General features: G+C 45.6%; 1 protein-coding gene across 4 annotated transcripts in view; it reads left to right on the top strand.

Annotated features, from left to right (window-relative positions):
* Positions 1–25,579, top strand: part of RAD1 (RAD1 checkpoint DNA exonuclease) — a 266,136-nt gene that overhangs the window by 54,172 nt on the left and 186,385 nt on the right. For all 4 annotated transcript variants that reach the window (XM_069627109.1, XM_069627107.1, XM_069627108.1 and 1 more), the window contains one exon: positions 11,327–11,573. In XM_069627109.1, coding sequence (XP_069483210.1) covers positions 11,379–11,573 — 195 coding nt within the window. In that variant the 5' untranslated portion in view covers positions 11,327–11,378. The remainder of the gene's footprint in view (positions 1–11,326; positions 11,574–25,579) is intronic.

The following is a 25,579-nucleotide window of genomic DNA, read 5'->3' as shown; positions in this document are numbered from 1 at the left end:
CCACCCACATACCTGTTTCTGTGACCACGTCCTACGAGCACCGGTGCTTCCTTCTGAGGCACGGTAGCGCATGGGCGCTCTCTGCAGTCAGTGGTATCCCCGCCGGTCAATTTGCATTCAGGTTATTCTTCCGTTGGTGGTCGCTCTGCCAGTCTCTGTTCCTTTCTCTGGATGGGGTTTGCCTTCCAGCCGTTTACCGGATTTGGGAGAGCCCAGAGGTTTGTTCCGGCAGCAAGGAAAGGAGCTCCTTTTCCTTGGACTACCTTTGCGATCCTGTTTGCCTCCATGCACAGCGTCTCCTGCTGCAGTCCCCTGTTAACCGGGTCAGCGTCTCCCGGGCTTCCTCGCCGAGGATGGATTTCTCCTTGGGTCTGTACGAGTTCAACAGACTGTGAGCCCCAGCTTTCCTGCTCAGCTGGGTGGCTGTCCCTCCTTCTGTTGGGCCAGTCTCTCCTCCATGGGTTTGCCAGGGCACTCACTGCCTCTAGGTAAGCGTCTTGGTCTTCCCTTGTCTGGCTTCTATGGCTTCTCTGGACTGGCTTCACTCCTTCCACATAGTTTCCACGGGGAGGGCCCCTGTCTCACTTCCTGAGTCTCTCTTCCCTTTTTGTACTGGCTCTGGTCAATGGGTTTTGGGGAAACGCTACATTGCTCAATTTGGTTCCTATAGGTAATTCTCATGCTTCCGCACTGATATTATGACTCCCTTGTGAGTCACTGGGGTTCTTCTTTGTCACAGTACTGCGAAAGGGATCTTCACTTAGGTAATTCCTATTTGTCCACGGCTCCGTACATTTTTAGGGGAATGGTAGGGTGACAACAACTCATGAGCCTATTAGGAACGGGGTTGTTCTTAGGTTTGTAGGAAGGGGGAGGGGTCTAGGGTCAGGTGATTGGCAAGGATACCGCGTTCTCAGGGGATGTTCGTCCCTGATCCCATAAGCGGCTTCCTCTGCCATTTGATCCTCCCCAGTGCACCACCCCCACGGGCACTAATGCACTGTGGATGCACGGCCCTGGCCCCATGGTAAAGGTCTCCCGCTAGGGGAGAAGGGGATGCATCCACAGTTTGTTCACAAAAGCATGTGCGTCTAAGGTGATTGATTTCGTAGAAGAGGTTTTTCAAAGGGAAGGATATCCAGGGAGTGTTCTCACTTATAATGGGAGTCAATTTTTGGGAAAGGTTATGAGAGAGTATTGGAAAAAGTGTGGCATTCTCCACAAGAGGACGGCTCTATATCATCCTGAGAGTAATGGAGCTGTGGAAGGGATAAACTGATGCATTATGGGTGCAATAAGGCTGGCTGGTGTGTGTGGCATCAGTAAGAAGGAGGCAGTGAAGGAGTGGATATGTGCAGGTAGGATGTCACCCCACACAATGACGGGAGTGAGCCCGTTTGAGATGATGAGGGGGAGGAAGGGAAATAGAAGAGTTTGTCTCCCGTGGTTAGAAAGGGGGAGAGCATCTGAGGTTGGTGGAGAGTAGACGGGAGGAAAGAGGAATTATTGAGGCACGCCCATGATAAGAAATGTTGCAAAGTTACTGATATAAGGGTTGGGGATTGGGTAAGGATAAAGAGCGGTGTGGTGAGAAAAGGTGATCCTTCGTATAGCAAGGCAGTGTAAGTGGCTAAATGAATCCGAGGAAGACAAGTGTGGAATTTAGGAAGGGTGGCAAAGGTGTGAAGCCCCAGGTGTGTAAATGGCATAGAAGGAAGGGAGGTGTCTAATGTCTTGGTGTTTCTGCTTCTGTGAGCATGTGAGGGCTGATGAAACGTGTGTGTCTGTCGTTGGTAATGGGGGAAGGGTTCTAGTTAGTACAAGCAGTTGGCAGTGACATGGTTGGGTACTGGATTGTTGGGGGCTGCTTCATATGGACTTATAGCCAACAAACAAGTTGTTGTCCTACCTCTGGCGTGGAGCATCTATATTTCACATATGCCTTAACAACCCTGGCCTCATCAGAATTCTTCTGTCTTAGATGCTGGCATTCCCTGGGTTACATCTTGCGTCCTACTTCCAATCAGACCTATGGAGCAAAGTTTCGACTCGGCACAGATCCCAAATAACATATGGACCTTTCCAGCCCTCAAGGAACAAAGACCGCTGCACCAAGATTGGTCTGGCTAGAAGCAAAATTGCAAGCACTCCCCTTTCAAGTGAAGTTGTTACCTGGATGGAACAACAAACAGGCGGAACGCTTATCCAGATACCCAATAAAAATAAACATTCTCTTAAAATGATAAATGCGTAGTGACATCCATTACAGATGTGGAAGCTCAAAACAATGATAAACTTACCAAAGAAATGTGGACCGCACGTTCCGAACAAGATGAAGTCTTTGAATTGGGTCAGCCAGGGTCGTAAGGACCGGACATACAATTTAAATGTGTGTTTTGTAGTGGGGTAGAGGTGAGGGGAGTAGAGATGGGGTGGCAAATAGAGAAGGAAGTGATCAGATGGTGAGGGTATAAGAGGAAGAGGAGGCCAAGTGAGTTTTTTCGGTCCTGGGTAGGTAGTTTATGAAGAGCAACTAGAGAGTGGTCAGAGGGAGGTGAAGTCCAGGTCTAGACGTTTCAAATGTTTGGATGATTGCAGTCACACGTTGGCATAATCGAGGCCTCTGTGATTAAAAGGAAGAGGTCAATACTCTCTGTGTGTCAGGGGGCCAGTAGATGAGTAGTACAGGGGCAGCATTGTGCTCAAAGTACTCAAAAAAAAAAAAAAAAATGGTCGGATGGTTCAAGTTGGACAAGTCTTGAAGCCGACACCTTCACTTAGTTTAGTTAGTCTAGGGCAGTGAGAGCCATTTGCATGAACAATGTGGAGAACAGCAAGTGTGCCATGGAGAGAGTTATGTTTTAGTGATGGCCTGTACTAGAGGTAATGGGAATTTAAAGTTGAATCTATTGGTGTCCACTGGATTAGCGTTTTAAACAGAAAACCGCTTTACTTCAGAGTAGCAACAGTAACAGAACAGTCATAACCATGGGTGCTTTACAAAAGTAATGTAATATTTGGTCGAGATCCAGTTATACTGATAGAAGTATTAGACACATAAAATTGGAACAGAAAATACAGTGGCCATCACACAACCTAAAAAATAAACTGTAATTTTAGTTTATACAACTGTATAGTGGGATGGGTTCAATGGTGTGTGCAGATAAGTGAGAGAAGGGAGATGATTTGCACTGGTAAGGCTCTTTAAGAAGAGGAGGTGATGTTTGATTGCAGCTTTGAATGCAGGAATGCAGGAATATTGGTAGTATTTTACATGACAGTTGGGAAGAAGTTCCCAGAAAGGGGGCATCTAGGCAAAAGAGCTGTTGTCAAGAGGCAATATAGAGTGGACAAATAGGCCCAGGTTTGTGTTGTGCAGGAACACAGAATGCGAGTAGGGGGGAGTAGTGGGTTATCGAGAGGTATGTCGGGATATACTGGGCATGGATTTAAAGAGGAGTAATATGAATTTTAAAAGATATCTGTATTGGATTGAGAGCCAACCAACATCGGTGCAGTGAGTGGAGGTGGGGAAGGTGTATATTGAGAGTAGTTCAGGATTTCTATTAAGGTGGGTAAAGGCAGAGCAAGGTAGACCCAGAAGGCGGCTACCACGGCAGTCAAGGATACTTAGTACTAGGGTAGATAGGAGGTGTAGTGGAGTGGCATGTGAGAAGGTTGCAGTTATTTCTGATGTTCTGAAGGTTCATTCGAGCAGCGCTTTCAGTGATGGTGAGAAACTGATAACGGTTGAGATGGCCATCAGAGACGACCCTAATGAACCAAGCTTTGGGTAATGCCATGAGTAGGTTAGGGTGAAAAGAGATGGGTGATGGAAGTTAGGGAAGTGAGGTCAGTTTGGCAGCGAGATAGATGAGGATAAGACTGCAACGCGTCAGTCGGTGGTGGATTGCCAAGAGGCGGTTAGAGATATGTAAGGAAAGGTCTGTGGCAAAGGTAGAACATAAGAAAAAGATTTGATTGTCTTCCACAAGAGGTTATAGAAAAAGTGGAAAGAGGTGAACTTGCCCAGAGAGTATATGTAGAAGCTCAAGAGTTGTGGAACCAGAATGGAGACATGATACGCTCCTGTAAGGGCTGGGTACAGTCAGAGGTTTTGAGGTTTCTTTTTTTTTTTTTGAAAACTCTTTTTATTGATTTTCATAACATAACAAACATTCCCCTCCCCCACCCCTATCCCTCCCTTCCGGCAACAAGCTGATCCAACTTCACCCATCAACCATTCTAATAAGATTCTACAGTCATTGCAAATCCAGCAGCCTCAGTCGCTGTGGGCACCACATCACCTTAAAATCATCTTTAAGAACCTTCAGTAATTCCCCCCAGTCTGCTGCGAAGCTCTGGGCCTTATTATCCATGGCGTAAGTCGCCCATTCCAGGGCCACTATCTCCCATAGCTTTCGGAACCAGTCTTGAATCATAGGTACCTCTGGGCCTTTCCATCTCTGGGCTATTAACTGCATAGCGGCAAGAGTCGTAATAACTATAGCTTTTTCCCTTCCTCTGGGTTCACCTGCCCCAGATTCCTCCCGGATGCCCAAGAGAATTTGCGCTGGAGTCCTCCCATCTCCCAGCCTGAAGGCCAGCCCCTGTGCCTCCCGCACCTCCCCCCAGAACGGTGCAAGCTTTGGGCAATCCCACCAGATATGCTCCGCGGAGCCCGTCATCCCCTCCAGCAAATCCCCGACATGTTAGTGTAATACCTATTGAGCCGGACAGGGGTATAATGCCACCTAAACATAATCTTATACCATGCCTCTTGTAGATGAGGTGCCTTGACCAGTTTTGGAATTTTCCTCCACAATTTTCCCCAGGCCATCCTACTGACCCCGCGACACAAGAACCACTCCCATTCCCGCATGTATGCCCATTGGACCCCCGCGTTAGAGCCAGTCAGAATCTTATTAGATGTTGGAGATGAGGCCTCTCGCCCCGTAATTCGTGAGCAGGAATTTTTCAAAGGGTGTTGGGTCCCTTGTGGCAGCCTTCTTGACCCCTGGATGGAGAACCCAATGGCGAATCTGGGCATACCTCAACCTCTCTTTTTCTTGCACTGCAAAATGCCTCTTACAATCATTAAACGATAGCCATTGCCCTCCCGAAAACATATCGCATAGTTTCCGACAGCCACCCTCCTGCCAATTTGTGAAGGCTCCTCTCTGCACGCCCGGGGAGAAGTCCCTGTTGCCAAAGATGGGGGTGAAGGGAGACGGGAATGTGGTGATCCCTTCAGAACCCGCCAGTCTGTCCCAAACGTCGGCCATCAGTTTGGTGATGGAACTCTCGTGGAGGTGGCCAGGTCTGTGTTGTTTCGGGAGCCACAGTACTTCTGCTAGGTTTCGGTGCGCCACGGCCCTATCCATCCGTAACCACAATTTGTCCCGCGATCCTTCCTCCCCCTTCAACCATTCCCTAAGAATTTGCAGCTGAGTTGCCTCGTAATATTGTCAAAAATTCGGCAATGCAAGCCCGCCCTCCCTCCCTCTTCTGGCTCCCACCCTAGGCATTTTCCCTTCCCAAATGAATCCCTTGGTTAGGGTTTCCAGCTCCTTGAAGAAGCTCGCCGGCACTGGCTGAGGAACCGCCTGGAATAGATACAAGAGTAACCATTTTAACCGTGGCTATCCGCCCCAACCATGACACCCTCAGCTCTCTCCACCTCAAGAAATCCCTCTTAATTTCTTTAAGAAGCGGGGGGTAATTTTCCGGAAACCATCCTGCCAGAGTTGCCGTAATTCTCGCCCCTAGGTAACAAATCCCTCCCGAGCTCCACAGGAAGCCAGTCGCCACCTGCAGATTCTCCCTTTCCGCTGGACCAAGCGTTGAATTCAGAACCTCAGATTTGTTGGCATTGATTTTCAGCCCTGAAGCCGCCCCAAAAGCCTCCAAGAGGGCCACACTAGCTTGCAATGATTTCCGTGGGGTTGTGAGCATGAGCAGCATATCATCAGCGAAGGCAGCTACCTTTATGCTGCTCACCTCCAAATGGGACACCCTGAATTCCCCCTGCCTCCCGGAAGGCCTGAAGTAGCGGTTCCAAATAAATCGCATACAGTATTGGGGAAAGGGGACAGCCCTGCTTTGTCCCCCTCTGCAAGGATATCTTCCTAGAGGCGATTCCATTCACCATCACTCTAATGGAGGGCGCCTGATAGTTGGCCTTGACCATCGCCAGAAAGTCCCCCCCCAAAACCCATCTTTTCCATTACCCGAAAGAGGAAGGGCCACTCCACGCGGTCAAAAGCCTTTTCCGCGTCCAACGCCACCAGGACTGCGGGAGTGTGCGTTTTCTGGACCTTTTCGACTATATGGGCCACTCGGCGGATATTGTCCGCGGTTTGTCTGCCCCTGATAAACTCAGCTTGGTCAGGATGTATCAGATCCGGGAGGATGGAGTCAAGCCTGTTGGCCAGGATCTTGGTGAAAATCTTAGCATCCAGATTAATCAAAGCTATAGGGCGGTAGGAAGCTCTGTCTTCCGGATTTTTATTTGGTTTCAAGATTAGGGTGACTTTTTAGCCTCCTCCATAGAGGGCGTAATCCAGCCCGAGAGGCGAAATGAGTTAAATAACGAGGTGAGATGCGGGGTTAGCTGCACGCTGAACAACTTATAAAAGGCGGCCGTATAGCCGTCCGGACCTGGAGCCCTACCTGGTGGCAGAGCCCCTATCACCCTCCGCACCTCCTCCTCGGTAATTTCTCGATTGAAGACTTCACGCATCTCACTGCTAAGTTCCCCTAAGTGGATTTTTTTGAGGAAATCCTCCTGCTTATCACCTGAAGGGCGTTGGGAGGTATAGAGTGACTCATAGTATTCAGCAAAGGCCTCCTGCACTCCCACATGGTCAGTGACCCGCTCCCCCATTGGCGACCTCAATGCCGTGATCGCATTTCTCGACCTTTTACCTCTCAGTAACCGCGCCAACAAGGGGCCAGTTCTATTAGCCTTTGCATAATACTGTTGTCGCACGGACAGCAAGGCCCCTTCCGCCTTCTTAGTGCGCAGGAGTTCCAGCTGCCCAACCGCCCTTCTATATTCCCGCATTGCTCTTCGAGAAGGGGTGTCACCCACCGCCTGTCTAGCCGCCTCCACTTCAGCCTCTAACTGCGATTCCAACACTTGCAATTGTTTCACTCGGTGGGCGGATATCGCTATTAATTCTCCCCTGAGGGTGGCCTTAAAGGCATCCCACCTCACGTCTTCCCCCGTGTCCTCCCTCTTGTTGGTATCAAAAAAGAACTTAATCTTCTCTTCAATATCTTTTCTGATTACAGGGTCCCTCAAGATGGCTCCTTCTCTGACCCACATCCATCTCTAGAGAGACTATCTTATGATCTGCAATCCCTATCGGGCCCGTGCATACCTCCCGAATAGCTCCTACTAGGGCAACTGAGACCCATATATAATCAATTCTGGATTGCGAACCATGAACCATTATACCTCCCTTCCTTGTCCCTAAGCACCCCGTTGGGTTTGAAATCTACCGTGTTCCTGATTGCCAGGGCTACCCCCCTAGCCTTGCAGTGGCTCGAGGCGTGCAGAATCTGGTCAAAGCCCCGCAGTTTCAACCTGCCCTGATCCCTATGAAGTAGGTGCGTCTCTTGGAGGCCCATAATATCCGGCTTCTCCTTCTGTGTGAAGTGCTCCAATTTTTTCCTTTTAAGGGGGGTATTCAACCCCCGCACATTATGCGTTAGCCACTTAAGGGAACCCCCAGCAGAGGACGATCGCTAAAAGCAGGGGGTGTCGTGTCCCCCTTGACCTGCATGCTTTTGCTCGTTACCACCCACCCAAACCCTCCCCCCTCTCCCGTGAAGGCCAATACCTTCCCGCCCTCTCTTCCCACCAAACTCGGGCATCTTCGCCCTTTCTGCTTCCAACATGGTTGCACCGCCTAAGACCCTGTGGACTAAGGCACCCTATAGAGGCCCACCACCCCTGTCATCATGTGCCGAATCAAGGCTGCACGGGAGAGGTACTTCTGGCTTCACCAGGTGTACCCTCCCTTCGGTGACTATTTCCCCTGGGGCCCCTTCTCCTCCTTTCTCGAACCATCGTCCAGACCCAAGGCCTTGACCCAGAGCGACCACTCGTGCCCGGAGGACCCGCGCCGGGGGGGGTTCCTCCAGCTCGATATGAAGAAGGGCAGCCCCTTCTTGAAGGGATGTGATTCGTCTCTGGGACCCCTCCCAGTCGAAGAGCAAGCCAAAGGGGAAGGTCCACCTGTAACGAATCGATATCTCCTTAAGAACATTTACCACCGGGCCCATTTGTCGCCTCTTTAGGGGAGTACTGCTCGCCAAGTCTTGAAAGAGGGCGATCCGCTGACCCTCGAACATAATTGGCTCTCGTAATCTCGCCGCTCTGAGAACCGCTTCTTTCTGGGCATATCGAGTGAAAGCAGCTAGGGCATCCCTTGGCCTCGCCTCCTGGCCTTTGGTCAGGCGACCGGTTCTGTGCACTCGATCTAGCTCCACCGATTCTGGACTGCCCGTAGCCAATATGTCTGCGAAGATACCGTGGAGCACCTCTTTCAAGGACATATCGGTCACAGATTCAGGCAGCATTTTGACCCGGATGTTGACCCTACGGGACCTGTTTTCCAGGTCTTCCACTTGGAGTTCGAGATTCCTGGTGGCGACATCCAGCCTCTCTATAGCTTCACTATTTGCTGCATTTTCTCTATCCGCTTCTTGAAGACCTTTCTCCAGGATGTCAGTCCTCTCCCCCAGTTGACGCATCTCCTGCTTTAACTCCCCTACAGCTTCGCTCAAATCTGCGCGCATTAACTGAAACTGCTCTTGAAAGGTCTTAGCCAGGTTTGCTTGCAGGGAATGCAATTCTCCAATGAACTCCTGTCTGGGCATATTTGCCAAGTCCTCTGCTTGCCTTGACACGGATTCTTCTCCTGTCGGGCCTCCCGAGGCCCCGGACCGCTCCTTCGAGTTCTGTGCCGACCACATGGCGTGGAGGGTACCCGTGCTGTGTCCAGAGGTCTGTAAGTGCTTTCCCCTTCTGCCTTTGAGCCTCGTGGTCATGCCGGTCACTTCTCCTCCAGATGGGCGGCTCCGATCCTTCCCTGACTTCTTCCTGGGACCTTATCCACGAACAAAAGCTGGCCCCAGGACCGCCCCCGGAGCCAAAATTCATCCCCCAATTTCTAGGGGACCCACAAAGTCCGATCCCCTGCCCCCGCACCCAGATGCTGCTCAACGCCTCATTAGGGGAGTGGGGTGGTACTCGCCGCGCTGAACTTGCACTCAGTGGCCATACGCAGGACCTCCAGAACGCCGCCAGTCCCCCGGGGCGAGCAATGCTTCCCGGGCCCCTCTTCCGCCCGCGGGGCAGGGTGAAGCGAGTCTTAAGTTCCCCCGTGGAGCGAAGCAGGCAGGGCAACTGATGACCGTCCTCACTCCTCAACGTCCCAGGAGTACGCCGCCTCCCAACTCAGCCCCGGGGCTCTCACCTTCCAGCCTCCGATCTCCGCACAGGCCCAGGCCACCGGGTCTGCCTCCGACTGCGTCCTCGTCTCCCGGGTCTCGCCCTCGGGGGGGGGGCGGGTATGGGAGGCTCCGCTCACCGCCGCCCCCGGGCTATCCTCCTCAGGCGAACCTCCTACGTCCCGCCACGCAGCCCTTGGCCGAGGGGCGCACCCCACCGGATTTGCCGTTGGCTTCGTCCTCCTCTGGCCGCCACCACTCTCCGACCTCTCCCTCCGGGGAGCGATGGGCCCCGCAGCCTCCCGGCCGCACTGGAGGCCGCTAGTAGAGAAGGCGGGAGGGCCGCGCAGGGCCGGAGACGCTCCTCCCCGGATCGAGCCCCGCGACGGTGCTTACCCCGGGGGCAGGTCCTCGGTGACTCCCTACGATGCGGCACGGCACTCCCGAGGCTCCGGCTCATCAACGCCGCACACGAGTGGGCCCGCAGTAGCCGCCCCGGCGACTCCTCCTCCACTCGCCGGACAAGGCGGTCTACTCCCGCTAGCTGCAGCGTCTCCGGCCCGCAGTAGCCACCCCGGCGACGACTCCTCCACTCGCTGGGCACGGCGGCCCACTCCCGCTAGCTGCAGCGTCTCCGGCTCCCAACTCGCCGGCAACTCACTCCAGCCCCCTTGAGGTTCGCGGGGGCCCCAACAATGCCAGCACGGGTCCGTTGAGGGGGTGGTGGGCACCTTCCCAACAGACAGGTCCCGGGAGCGCCGTCGGCACAGCTACTCAGTGCCGGCGGCCATCTTGGAATCCGGTTTTGAGGTTTCAAGAGATTGTAAGGAAGATCGGTTAGAGAGGTAGCAGGTAATCCAGACCTGTGCAGTGTCCAGATTCCAAAGCTCAGTGTGTTTGGAAGAGAGAGTATTGTATAGCAGTGTTGAAGGCTACAGCGAGCGCAATAAGGATGAGAACAGATGAATGATTCTAGGGGTGGGTGGTGGTTAGGAAGTTGGCGACATGGATTTGTGGACTTTCAGCTACTAATCTGGATTGGATGGAGTCACCAAGACGTTCACTGAATCAGGTTATCAGATTGAAAACTATGCTTTCAAATTGAATGATTTTGGAGTAGTGGGGGGAGTAGCTGCTCAATAGCTTGCGGGATATTGGATTGGCAAAAGGCTTTATGATGGGTATTTATGTTTTACAGTTCAAACATGTATACTCACTTAAATACTCCCATGGGGAATGGGAGTTTTTTACTCACTAAAAATCAATTTACTTCCAATTTTAAAAAGTAGATGGTAAATTACTATCACATTAAAATGTGATCTGGAGCGCTAGCTGTAATGCTCTATACCGATTCCCTGCTTTCAGGCAAGGAGTTGAAAACAGTGTGTGGCAGTGCAATCTCTCAACAAATCAGCACCTCATTGTTTTATTTTTAGTGCTGCTACGGGTGTACTTTCAGTTCAGGAAAACACTTCAACGCCCACACAGTCTGTTGTGAAGAATGGACATCCCAGATGGGAGTTATAGGTGCTGCATCCGGCAACTGGTTGAGGACCCATGCCCTTTGTGCTGGCCTTCATACTGAGGCAGGCTGAAGAAGGGACCTAGGCTGGTCAATGATTGGATGCATTACAATTTTTACTATTCAATAATTCAATTATTAGATTATGGTTGACCAGGATAAAGGCCCCTGGTACAATATCATGCATTTGATGTAGCTCTGATTGGGACGCATTATTTGCTATTCTATTTATAATTGATGGTTCTTAGTTCCACTTGTATTTTGACAAAATCTCTACAATAGTTTTTTTAATACATTGCTTTTCCTTACCATTGCATTAATATACCTATCTTGTCTTCGCAGATTGCCTTGTTTCAGGACTGTCTTTTCATGGTGGTACCTGAAAGCGATTATAATGCCCTTCTCGACACAGCCTGAATCTGGACAAGACGCATATGTCTTAACTGCGTGTCTTGACAATGTCAGAAATCTCTCCAACATCCTCAAAGCTATACACTTTAAGGACCATGCCACATGTTTTGCGACCAAGAATGGACTCAAAGTGACTGTAGAAAATGCAAAGTGTTTGCAGGCAAACGCATTTATACAGGTATTTACAACTCTGCTTTACCCCTTGTCATGTTGTTTGGGTAGGGGAGAGTACAAATAGGCTTAACTGCAGTGGTCGAAGTGGGCGTGAGCGGTGCTCCTCTACTTTTTAAAATGATGTTTTACTGTTCCTATACTTTTATTTTAAAAAGAAAGCATCCTGGAATGGTTTTGTTTTAAAATAAAAGTGTAGGAGGCAGTTTTAACTTGCACTTCGGTGCACTGCACCTTAAACAGCAGGCTCATTTGTTTGGGGGTTAGTATTGTGCGTGGGAGGGGCGTAGCGATGGGGTTTGTGGGGAGTGGGGCAGGCTAGGAACATAGTTCCACTACTTCTTTTCATACACTTTGACCACTGCTTAACTGTTTGACCTTGTGTTCTTTAGGGCATCTCATTTAAACCAAATATATTCATGCCTCTTTCATTTTGTTTCACTGCAAGCGTGTATGTAAATTGGACTCGCGGATACAATTTAGTGTGATGCAACATTGCAGTCAGTCCTCCAGATAAGATTGTGAAGTGAGAGTATTTCACTCCCTATATTTGAAAGTTGGCAGTAAAACGATGTTTTGGGGAGTAAAAATGTAGGTCCAAGTCCCACTGGGAGTATTTTATATGTGAGTAAAAATATGTTTTAACTGAAAAACAGAAATATATTTGTAATACTTATTCCTTTGCACCGAGTTACTCATTCACATTAAAAGATACATGTGTATTTCTTCCTATCAGGCAGTAAGATTAGTAGTTTCTCCCTGTGGTACCACGTGCACTACTGGTACAAACACATCCGTGGAGCTGCGTGGATGAAAGCAGGGGATCAAGGTTCACAGTGTCTGTTTCCTATTTTTTGTTGGGAGCAGTTTTACTCTCCATTTTTATTTATTGGGAGTATTTGCCTATTTTAAGGAGTAAAAGTGGCCAATACTTCTTTTATCTGTAGGGCTGATTGCAGTCCTTGCACAGCATGCAAGCGTCCAGTCTGAACGTACTCTTTTAAACTTTATCAATGGCCAAACCAGTTTTAGTGAAATTTAGAATGTGCAAACCTACTAGCATTTGACTCATAGATTGGTCAGTATCACCTTGAAGATGGACTATAGACCATTGTAGACAACCAAGTGTAACTTCACTTTTGTAGGGAAAACACTTTTTAGGAGACCTATCTCTTTGGCCTCCACTTACCTATATGGATCTGACTTGTACAAAAAATTACCAGTTTTTTTTCTCACCTTTAGGGTAAGTAATGTGGCGAACCAGAAGAAGGAGCCAGTCTAAGATGTAACATGTTCAAGGGTGTTTATTGAAATAATTAAAAAAGGGCTATCTAGACCTACCGCTATTAGGGTAATTCCCTACCTAACAAACTAAACTAAAGATGCTCATTAAATGTCCCAAAGAAATATTCCTTAGCCCAAAACCTACTTACTACCTGGCCCTACCACTTATAAAAACGTAACAAAAATAGGCCAGATCCAGATCTACAGCCTCTATCATTGGGCTTTGCTTGGCCCAACTACTGGGATCTCTTTCCAAAGAAGGTTTTTAAACGTTTTGTCAATTTACCAATTACCGGCGCCTGACTTCCCGGCTACCGGACTTGGAATAGCCCAGTGTTTTGCTTTTGCTTGGCCATGTGAGGAGAACACCTACACTTATGTTTCCCCGTCCCCTGGCAAAACAAGTTATTGGACTCAGACATGCAAGAAATCACACATAGGCTAATCGTTATAATAAAACAAATGGCTCGTTGCAGGCCCTTTATTCACACAATATAGGTATTTATGGACTTGGCATACATAAACAAACATACACTTAGATATATAGATGGATATAAATTGTATCACTGTTAACAAGGCAGCAGAAGACCCCTTCATCTTGGCCACTACAACACTGCTTAGTCCCTCAGTAGGTAGGCGAAGAGATCACTCGTGCTAACGGGGTCTGAGGCGGAGCGTCCTCCCACTCAACCAGACTGCATCACCCGGGGTCCAAAATCTAACTAACTCTGCCACACAATGCCCTCTACTTTATGGGGGCATATCCCCGCCCTTCTTAGTTGTGTCTGCCCTTGGCTGAAGAGCAGATCACAAGTCGAAGGGACAGAGGGTGGAAAAAAGTCAGAAGTGGAAAAACCCAGCGCCCCTCTCCTCTCATTCTTTCGCAGAACCCCATATCATGCACCTGCAGGACGCTCCGACTCCCTCCTCGTATTCGTCCTTCAGTGGACAATATAATAACTATTCTCCACAGTAAGTCCACTCTGCAATAATATTTATGTAGCTATGTCACCTTGCTCTGTCACCTTGCTCTGCTTTCGCTACTGAAAGGCTTGTTTATTATCTGAGGCCCGTGGAGACACAGACTTTTTATTACCGTAATGGGAGATGAGTGTCCAAAATGGCTGCGCACCGATGCCATGTTGTTTTAGCTCGCATTTCTCACAAGCATTAAACCCGGTGGCACCGGGAAGTCGGGCGTCAGTAATTCTTTACGGGTCTGGCGGAAAACCCGCCTGTAGCACTGGCAGGGTTACTGCCGGATCCGTAATGAGGCCCAATAACTATTTACTGGAATTGTGCTGTTCCCTCTGGGAAAGCATAGCTGCAATGGCTGACAGACCCACAATACATAGTGGGGTATTAACCACGACAACAGCAATAATTGAAGAAGGGGCTGTTCACGCTAATAAAGAGCCAAATAGACTATCAGCATTCCCTAATCTATTCACACACATGGACTTCATTTCTGAAGAGGTCGTCGACTAAAGTTCACATCCATATGCATAAAACCAGTCCTCTGTGGCAACAACAAAGGTTGCCCTATAAATACTTTTAAATTCATGTGGCAAGATTCACTATAATGTCAATCTATATGTTGCTCAAAACCACACTGCTCTCCAGCCTAAAACTACGATACCTGAAATTGTTACCATCCATGAGGGCCCCATAATTGCACCAACTCCTGTTGTGGATAGGGAGTTTGCACATGATAAATCTACAGCTCCAAGCCCTGATGTAGTGGTTGATCACAAATCTGCTTACTCCTCTGGTATCTACTTGACATGCAGACAAAAAAGAAAGGCATTATGAAAAAGAGCAAACGCCAATAAAGCTCAATCTAGCTTGAATCTTACCAAAGCACAGGATATATCACACATAGTGGATATAGCACATGTAGCGGGGAAAATTACTAAGAAAGTTAGAATGAATCTATCAAGGAAACAGACGCAAATCAAAAAACGCTGCCACATTAACTAGCTGGCTGGTAAATGGTGACATATCTGTGGACAACATTAACACTGAAGATGAAATGGGTGTTTCAATGCAGAATATTGTGCCACCAATAACTGGACCCACGGGCACTGAATTCAGCTCTACCTCTGAAAGAGTAAAAGCACTTGGTCTTAATGAAACAGAAAACGTTAGAAGGCATTGAATGGCGAAATACCAAAATCACCAAAAAAGGCCTTGGCACTGGGGGGGGAAACCCATGACAGTTAAAAGGTTAAAGAGCTAGTGGTTCCGGCTAAGGTAAAGCCAGCTGTGTGCTGTACGAGTGTGTCAGAGAGTAAAATAACAGTTAAAAAATGTACAGCAGAAAACTAGAAGAGAATGCTGTGAGGATTGTCAATATTTGGACATGCTTTAATGATTTATATGGTGAATCTGATGGTTGATTGTTTAATGGTTCTTAACTATGTTTGCGCATGACTCTAATGTTGTCGTCAATGATATGAAAAATATTAGGAGGAAAAAACAACACAAAAAAACGAATTTGACCTTCCATGAACAAGAGACTTTGATGACATTGCACACAGTAGGCCTCATCACGAGTTGGGCGGTAACGCCGGCGGTGTTACCGCCGGCACTAATAGCCCTACCGCCAAACCCCCGGCACTATTAGCGCCGGATCACGGGTTTGGCGGAACAGTTAGTGCCCATTCTCCATTGGGCCCATTCGGGAATTCCTCATGGGGGAATTTTCACGCTATTACTGCCGGCGGATTTCCCGCCGGCGGTAATAGCACCGAAAATCAGCAAATTTTCAGCGGATTTCCCCCCAGCTCAGAGCTGGGAGGAAATCGGCCAAGGCCATGATTTGGCGGACCCTTAAATAGCGTTACTGCCACATTTAAGGGTTACCGCCAAACTCATGATGAGGTCCATTGTCTTGCACACATTGTCTTACTGTATCATCAAACCTCCAGATAAGGGTACCAGTATTGTTATCCTGAATCGGCACAACTACATCTTGGAAGCTGAAAGACAGAGAACGTTATGAAAAACTGGATGGTGATCCTTCAGAGGACAAGAACATAAAACTCTCTGATTTTCTCCCAAACTGGAAAGTCCAAGGCATTCTAGATGAATACACGTGTAGATTCCTCCAACCCAGATTTCCTACTATGCTGATCATCTATTTTTTGCCCAAACTGCATAAGAGCATAAGACAACCAATGGGCAGACCCATTGTTACTCTTTGTGGAGCCCTGCTAGAAAACATTTCGAAATTGGTGGATGAAACCTTGGTTTTCTTTGTGACTTCATTACCTTCATATTTGAGGGACACTAAGGACTTTCTAAACAAAATAAATGGCATACTGTGGGAATCTTCTTTTCTTTTGTTTACATTAGATGTGGTGTCCCTTTTATATGTCAATCAAACATGTCAACGGTCTACAAGCTTGCGAGTACTTCTTCAATGCAAGATCCATGAATTATCTAAAACATGGGAAAATGATTTTGGAGATGATCCATCTCTGCCTCACGAATAACATCTTTCTGTATGAGTTTTACATCCAACTCCAAGGGACGGACATGGGCACTACATTTGCCCCCTCCTATGCTAACCTCACCATGGGTCGGTGGGAGAAGTATGTGGCATGGCACCCAGATAACAGTAGATACACAGATAAAGTAGCACTTTGGCTATGTTACATTGATTATTTCTATGCGGATGATACCCAGCTTTTCCTCTCCTTCTCCTCCTTCTCTCCCGACATTCATGCTGAACTCTCTTCTTGCCTTTCTTCTTTCAAATCCTGGATGTCCTCTCACTTCCTTACTCTCAATACTGAAAAAACTGAACTCCTCTTCTTCCCTGCCAACACTGGTGTGCAGTCATAATGTCGACATCAATAATGTCGACAGTCAAAATGTCGACAAATTAATGTCGAAAATCTATAATGTCGACATACAAAAATGTCGACATATATTTTCGACATTAATTTTTCGACTCATAAATAAATACATAAATACATTCTATATAAAATAAACAACTCGGACAATAATTTAGTTTCATCTTTATGTTTATTAAATCTAAAAAAGTATTTATAGGTAATACTTAATGCAAACATAACTGTGCAACGTATTGTATTAAATAAATAAATAAACATAACAATGCTTCTTTTCAGTTAAATAAATAAATAAATGCAACAACTGTTTGTAATGCAGTTCAACATGTTATATACTAAACAACCAGTAGATGGCGCTAGCGAGTTAAAAATGTATGTTTATAATTATTAACGTATATTTGTTTTGACTTTCTACGCACGGTACGAAGTACAACGTAAACGTGAGCGCCATTTTTAAAGCTCACTATCGACTTGTTTCTACCGCGGTCGCGTCTTCGTCCGTTCGGTCCTTGGATTGTTTTTTTTTTTTGGGTTTTCATCATTTATTTCTTGGTTTTTCATCGGATGGACCGGGTATACTTCGATTCCATGGATTTTCCCGTATGGATGTTGGATTTTGCATTCCTGGATGTTTTCATTTTTTTGGGATATGGCTTTCTTGGTAGTCTTTTTTTTCATGGAGCAGCGAGTTTACCTGGAACGGATTTTTGGATCTTGGATAAATGTGGATTTTGGATACTTTACGTGGACTTTGGATACTTTTTTTTACTCAAGCTGTGGATTTTAGCCTGGAATCGGCACTTTTTCATGGTTAATGCAACGTCCTTTTGCACCTGGATTTATGGTTTTTTTTGGGATTTTTTACCTATCGGCACTTTTTCATGGTTAATGCAATGTCCTTTTGCACCTGGATTTATGGTTTTATTTGGGATTTTTCAACTTTGTCAACACGGATTTTTGACGACCATAAACTGTAAGTGTTCTTCTTAACATTTTAAGTTAAATGCAATAGAATCTAAGTAAATGTCCTTGTTCTCTATTGTGAATGCTTGTACTAGTTGCACTAATTTATTATCATAGTCTCTGTATTTTTTTGTTTTCGGTGCTTGATTTGCCAAAGAAATTGTTTGTGAAATTCTCAATTCCTGGTGGTGTTCCTCTAATTTTAAGTCTCTTAAGAAATGCCATAAATTTGGATGTAGGGTGTTGAAATTTTTATTTATGCGGCTATGCCAGCCTTCTAACGCGTTATTTGTTCTTGGTTTGTTGTCCATGGTAGACTGGTAGCAGTTCCACAATTCAATTGCGTATTTCGGTCTGCGTCTGTTGCCACTCCTAGTTAATTGGCCTATCCAGGTATTCTCGAAGTAGTCCAGTAAATGTGTACATTCATCCTCATGATTTTTATAGTACTGACTTTCAATTAAATGTTCGTAATAAGTAATAACATGATTTTCCGGTACAAAAGCCAATGCAAAAAGTTTCTTAACGTTAATCTGAAAGTAACTGTCCTCCGTATATTTTGATCCCAAACCTAATTTTTGTATTTTTCTCCAAACACTTTGTGTGAAATGAAAAAAACATCCTTTTATTCTAGTTTCTTTGTACACGCTAGAAAAACCCTTGATTTGTGCTGTTTCATAATCCATGATTATTGTCTCTGGTTGCGAATCTGGTGTAGTTTCCTTAATTTTATTGTATATGATTTTGTATGCGTCCTCTGTTTTTTTTGGCATCAAAAAGTAAATCAGTGGTAATATTTTGTCATTGATTGTTCCATGTACGGTATAAAATTGAAAAAACGGGTGAGGGCATACCTTAAAAGTTGCGTCACTCTGCCAATTTTTGCTTTGACTTAGATGTTGAAAGTTTTGTGCGGTAGCGAACACCAAGATTTTGTCATTGTTTATTCCAATTGAGCCACAGTAAAAATTTTCTCCTCGTGCTGTAACCTTAAAAATATCCGGAATAGTTATATTTTCAAAGGATGTAGGTGGAGGGGGTAGGTTTTCACTAGTATGTTTGGCTCGGTTAATAGTGCGCTGCATTAATTTTTCAGCTGGTAATTGCGCTGTTACATGTGTTGGTAATTGGCCACAAACTTCTCTGAGTACAGATCCACTAGTTTCCCCCCTCATGTTCTATTGCTTTTCTTTTTAGTTCCGTTAATGTTTTCCTGATTATTATATTTGTCTGATCAGGCATATGATTGTGTTCAGCTTTTCCCTTTACTTCTGTTCCCACTGTTACTGCGCGGGCTGTACATTTATTTTTCGCATATTCTGTGCAGCGCCAGTAAATTCTCTCTTTTCGCTGAAGCTCTTTAAAGAATATGTATCCATTCCAAATTAACTGCTTTCCTCCCTTTTGGCTTTCTATAAATTCTACTTTGTTTTCCATTTTATCACCTGAAATGATACATAAAATTAGTTTTTTTGTGGTATTTTATACTATGTGTTTTATTGTACACGTTATTTTTTATAATGGTAGTGCGTCTTACCTTTTCTCCTGTTATAAGTACGAAAGAAGTGTAATCAATTGCCCGAAGTAACCTCTCAAGAGATGTTCTGTCAGGTAATGACGGTTTTCCACAGCCGTTACTGGTTTCCTGCTATCAAAAACAAGGTGCTTTACTCAGCGATGTTATCTAGTGTGTGAACCATTTCGTAACCTATCTTTATCTAGTGTAACAGACAAGTGGGTGATTACGGACGAAGGGAAGGGGAGGGGGTGCTGGGATGGTTCGTGATGTAGGGTGAGGTTGGGGGGTTGGGGGGGGGACCCCCCCAATAATTATTTCGGGTTATTGTCTATGATAATAGACCATTTTTTTGTCAACATTTTTTTTTCGAAAAATTGACTTCCTCCATTGTATGTATAGGATGTCGACATTATTGTTTTCGACATTTTTTTTTCGACTTTTTTGCGTGTCGACATTTTTTTTTCGACATTTTGACTATAAACCGCCAACACTCTTCCTCCACCCTCCCCTCCCGCTTACATTCTCTTTCCGCCTCCCAGCTCTCCTTCTCTCCCCATGCCCGTAACCTTGGTCTTCATATTGACCCTCACCTCACTCTATCTCACCACATTTCTCTTACTGCCAAGTCTTGTCGCTTTCACCTCTACAACATACGTAAAATTCGACCCCTCCTTACCTTCCACGCTACTAAACGTTTAATTACCTCCCACATCTTCTCCAGACTCTTCTACTGTTCCTCCCTTCTCTTTGGACTCCCCTCCTCTCATCTCTCCCCACTCAAATCTATCTACCACTCTGCCATCCGCTCCCTCTGCCTTCTCTCACCTCTCTAGGTTGGCTCTCTTTTCACTCCTAGCTCAAATTCAAGTTCCTCTGTCTTGTTTTCAAATCCCTCTATGTTCTTTCCTCACCCCCACCTCTCCTCCCTTCTTACTTTCTATACCCCTTCTCGTTCCCTCCGCTCTGCTAATCTTTTCCTACTCTCTCCTCCTCCACCTCCCTGCGTCCCCTCCCGCGTCCGCTCTTTTCAACGCCTTGCTCCCTTCCACTGGAACCGCCTCCCCCTTCACATCTGCTCTTCCCCCTCCTACCCTTCCTTTCGCTCTTCTCTAAAATCTTATCTTTTTCACTGACCTCCCTAGCATCCTTCATTTCCTTTCGTTCTTCTCCCTCCCCCTCATTCCTCACCTCCTACTACTGCTCTTCCTTACCCTCTCCATCCTCTCTACCTCCTTCCTCCCCACCCCCTGCTCTCATCTAGTCTTACTATTTCCTCTCTTCTTCCTCACACATTCTTGCATTCCCTCTTACTCCTGCTCTTACCTCCACTAACACCTACCATTCCCTCACACACCTCTGCCCCTCCGTACTCCCTCCTCACCTCTGCAATATTGTAAATTGTTCTATCTACTGTTTTCGAGTTGTGATTCAATTGCCGTCTTATGCTTGTTGTATTTTGCTTGTTCTCATGTAAAGCACTTTGGATTAAAGGGCTATATAAATTCCGTAAAATACAAATACAAATGATTTATTCAAGGGACTGCTGAAGAATGGTGTGCAGTCAAAATTTCGACACAAAAATGTCGAAAGTCATAATATCAAAAAAAAAGCCGGAAAAAAAAGTCAAATATCTTTTTTTTAATTAGATATTTATTTTGGGGTCCGGGAATAAAAAAAAAAAAATGGGTAAATCAAAAAATAAAATCAGAAATGGGGGAAACCCCCCATTTTGAATAAAAACATAATTAAAAAAAAGCAACCTTTTTGTTTTCGATTTTATCACCATAAACCCTGAAGAATGGCTGTTTTTTGTGAAAATCTTAAATATGAACCAGTTGAATTTGAAGTTCACAGAAAGCCACAACAAGACTGCTATCATATTTTTGGATATTCTTGTCAAAGTGGAACAAGGTGAACTCATAACGGAACTCTACAGAAAACCCACATGTTCCAATCTACCTTTGCATGCAACGAGCAACCACCCCCGGCCCTTAAGTGGAGTATACCATATGGGGAGTTTATTAGAATTCGTGAATTGCTCAAAAATTGAAACTTTTAACACAGAATTTGCACTGATGGGCAAAAGATTCCAGAATTGTGAATACTACAAAAAAGTTCTCGAAAGGGCCTTCATTAAAGCCTGAGGGAAAGATTGGAATTCTCTTCTAATAGCCAATCAAATTTTGAGTGCGGCTCAAGAAGAGACACACATGTTTGATTCTAACTTGTGGTAATGGGTCGAATGACAATCGCCAAATAATTAATAAACATTGGCATGTGCTCAAATTAGATGAACATTTAGGTAACACCTTGGCCGAAAAGATCAACATCACTTTTCGCAAATCTATGTCACTCAAAGATAGCCTGTTATCAAGCTATATGAGCCGAATGTTAACATCATGACTGATTCTTGGTTTAGCAGAAGCATTCCAGATTTTCATAGATGTATGACATGCAAGGCATGCCAAAATGCTACTAATACAACGAGCTACTGCCATCCTGTTTTGGCTACTGATATTAAGATCATGTCTAGGATTGCTTGCAAAACTGTTTATGTGGTCTGTGTACTTAATTGTCCTTCCAGAAAATGGTATGTTGGGAGCACTTTTGGCAAACTCAAACTTAGAGTGATCCAAAATATGCGTGACATCAAGAATGTCGATGCCCATGCAGGCAAATTGGATGGTTTTGCATTTATTGGCATACATTCGTTTCCTGAATCGCCTAGAGGAGGCAATGGAGAACTGCAACTGAGACAATTGGAGACCAAATGTATATTGGATTTGGAAACAAAAAAACCCAGGGGACATAACCTGGATGAAGAACAAAACACCTTTTTGGGCACTTGAGTTATTGTCTTTTTTTTTTTATATCAGTGCTGTTTGGTTCTTCAATAGATCAATGAGGTGTTGCCCTTTGTGTCCAACATGGCTTTCTCCCCTCACTTTATAATGATCTTATTCTCTCCTCTCTTTGCTTTTTTCTGTTATTTTCTGTTTTCTCCGGTTCTCTCTTTATTTGTTATATCCATACTTCATTTATATTTCACATATATTTGTTAATTTGCATTCTTTTATTTCTATTTTGGTATTATTATTGATCTTTATGGGACTATCTTGATTTTGCATTTTTCTTTAATATAATATCCTTTGGATTCTTCATGGATGTCTAGCTAGATCTGGCACCTGTCCAGGCATGAAACTAACATGGCGTACATTTGAAGAGCTGCTATTTACAGAAAGTCATTTATATGACATTAATTAGGTGTTTAGGTGATGGTTGGTTGTATTTTCATTGAATATTCTGAGGACATAGAGGTGCGTTTGCTTTTTATGTTATTCTACACAATTGGAGTTTATTCAAATTTCTTTTTATTTTCAATTTAATTTTTAAGATCTGTTCTCTTTGTGGGAAACATATGTACATACTCTGATATGTTTAGATTGGTTGGACCATCTGCATTTCATATTTTATTCTCGGAAAGCTTTGTAGTTTTGGACATAGCATTGGTCATCCCAATGGTGCATTCTTATCACATTTGTATTGAGTGTCTTTTTGTAACATGACTATATGCTTTTGCAAATGTATACATCTTGTGAATCATACTGTATGTACAAAGCACTTTTTCAGGTTGCGATTTGCACATATTTTATGCATTCAGTATGTTAGTGAGCATTTTATACTCTGTATTTTACTATTGATAATTTGCATTGCTAATCTGCGTTTGTGTTTTAGTATGTGTGCATTTTTATATTTGAACTTTTGCATTAAACACTTAACTCAAAGGTGCACTTATATTATCGGATACAGCATAGTTTATTCTCAGGTGCCATCAATGTTAGACTTGGGTTTTGTACTCTTTTATCTTGTTGGTGGATTTCATCACTGGTCTACCAATAATGTGGATGTTTTTTGCACGAAGCACATTATAATGTTGTGACATTGTACGTACACAACATATCTAGCATTCTGCTAAGACTTGCATATTTTGTACATCAATTACGCATTACGCTTGTCAGCACTGTAACGCAATTTCTGATTTATTAGTGTAGAATACCTTTGCGGCATGATTGAACAGCGTTATCCATTTGTACGGATTGCTGAGGACTTTAATGCATGCACTAAGCTCCTTTATACTATTGCAATTTTGCACATATATTACTGCATCAGGCACTTTTGCAGAGCATTGCACATTTTGCATTCTTTGGCTTATTTACACAAATTATGCATCATGCACTTTGCTGCAGTTTGTACAGTTGCACTAGAATGAAGTGTGTATGTCACTGTAATTGAGACCGTTGACCTTCATGGCCATATCCTCCGTAACTTTGCTTTAATCATCTGCTCTGGCTCACAAACAATTGACAGCTACGCTGCCATGCTTTCAGATTTACGTTTAAACTTACCTGATGCGAATTAGAGAGCTACCAGCATAATAAACATATGGGGGAGAAACGGCAAACATGCGAGACGTATATCATGCATCACGCATTGTGCTTAATAGACGATTCATGTACTTGCATTTGCATACATTGATTTTTTTTTTTAATCGTGTTTTATTGGCATTGTTTGGTTATCACCTCATACATCAAATGTCATCAATATTCGCCTTCAAACATTTTAACAATAACCCCTGCCCCTCCCCCCGCTAACCCTCTGCCATGAATCAGAAGCTGGTATCTAGTTCATCCGGCGAGCTCATGGAAAACTTTTCAAGGCACAATCTGTCTGCTCCTTGTGCACTAATGTCTTGGGCTCAGCTTTTTACAGTCTTTGTGGGGTGGTTATTAATGTAGTGTATGGGGGCGATATCACTAGTAGTCATTAGTGTCTGGATCCAGCCCCGGGTATGCTATTGTCACTTCAGGCCAGGCACTCATACTTCTCAAAAAAGGGGAGCCAGTGTTCTTGTGTCAGGAACTCCATGTCGTAGATGGCCCGAACCTTGTTGACCCAGTCTTTTTCTCCTGGCATGTGTGGGCTCTTCCACTTTTGGGCCAGGCAGCACCTGGCCGCCACCGACATGACCTGTAGCATGTGATCCTGGGTATCCTCGTTGTCGTCTCCTATATCCATCCCAAAGAGGAGAAGCCAGGGGCACAAAGATCTGACCACGCCATCAACCCCTTTAATCCATGATAACACTTCTCCCCAGTATGTTTGAACCATGGGGCATTTCCACCACATGTATGTAGTCGCCTTTTTCTTTCCGGCATTTCCAACAGTGTGGGTCGTATCCCACCCTCATCCTAGCGATCCTCTGAGGGGGGATAGTGCCACCTATGCAGTATCTTCAGGGCCTGGTGTCGGTATTGAAGCGAGGTCGTTGATCGATTAGCTCGAATGCACATTTTGGACCATCTCTTATCATCAATCGCCCCTCCCAGGTCCCTTTCCCACTGTATCCGGGCTGGCGGGGGTTCCCCGAGGGCTGAGTGTAAGAGGAGTTTGTAGAGGCGAGATATGACCCCTCTGGAGCCCCGGGTTAGTAGTTTCTCGAATTCTGTCAGGTCTCTCCTAAGGGTGTCTCCCCATGAAGGTTCGGTGAGGACTCCCTTGAGCTGGAGGTAGCGGAACGGGGAAAGTTTGCCCAACCCCAGGGCCTCCTCCAGGTCCAGTAGGGGTAGGAAGGATCCCCCCACCCAGAGGTGTCCTGTTCTAGTGAGACCCGCCTCATACCATTGCTGGAACGCGGCCGGTTCCGCTATTTTATCTATAAACGGGGGAGCCCAAATGCAACTCAGCGGAAAGGGCCATGTGGTGAGCCATCTGGAATAATCTCCTTCCCTCCAGACCGACCACAGGACCCCCAGCACCAGGTGTTGTAGGACCCGTCTTGGGATATGCGATCTTGGGACCCACAACCATTCATCCACCGTGACCGGGGCTAGTATCTTGTTGTCCATTGCCACCCACTGCTTTTCCGTCCCAGGGTTAAAGTGTTCTGCAAGGACCCTCAACTGGGCTGCTTTGTAGTATATTTCGAGGTCCGGGAACCCCACCCCTCCGTCTTCCTTGGGCTTTGTTAGGACCTTGTATGAAATTCTGTGCTTCTCGCCAGCCCAGAGGAATCTCAAAAGGGTTCTTTTTATTTCCGTTAGGAAGGTCTTGGGCACCTGGATGGGGAGCATCTGGAACAGGAATAGGAATTTAGGGAGGACCACCATTTTAATCAGATTAAGGCGCGCAATCCACGAGAGCCCCGAGCTTGCCCATCTCTCTACATCCCTCTTGACTTCTATCCAGAGTGGTGTGAAGTTATTGGGGAAGAGGCATGTTGGGTCCCCTGTGACTTGGACTTCCAGATAACGGAACCCATCCCTCTGGAGTCGGAAGGGGCGCTCACCCACATACTTTGTCTCGGTCTCTGATAGATTTTCCCCCAATGAA

Source organism: Ambystoma mexicanum, chromosome 6p (genome assembly GCF_040938575.1).
Source record: "Ambystoma mexicanum isolate Mex_15411 chromosome 6p, UKY_AmexF1_1, whole genome shotgun sequence".
NCBI classification, from domain to species: Eukaryota; Metazoa; Chordata; class Amphibia; order Caudata; family Ambystomatidae; genus Ambystoma; species Ambystoma mexicanum.
The sequence above is the reverse complement of the archived record's forward strand: the minus strand, read 5'-3'. Positions and strand labels throughout refer to the sequence as shown.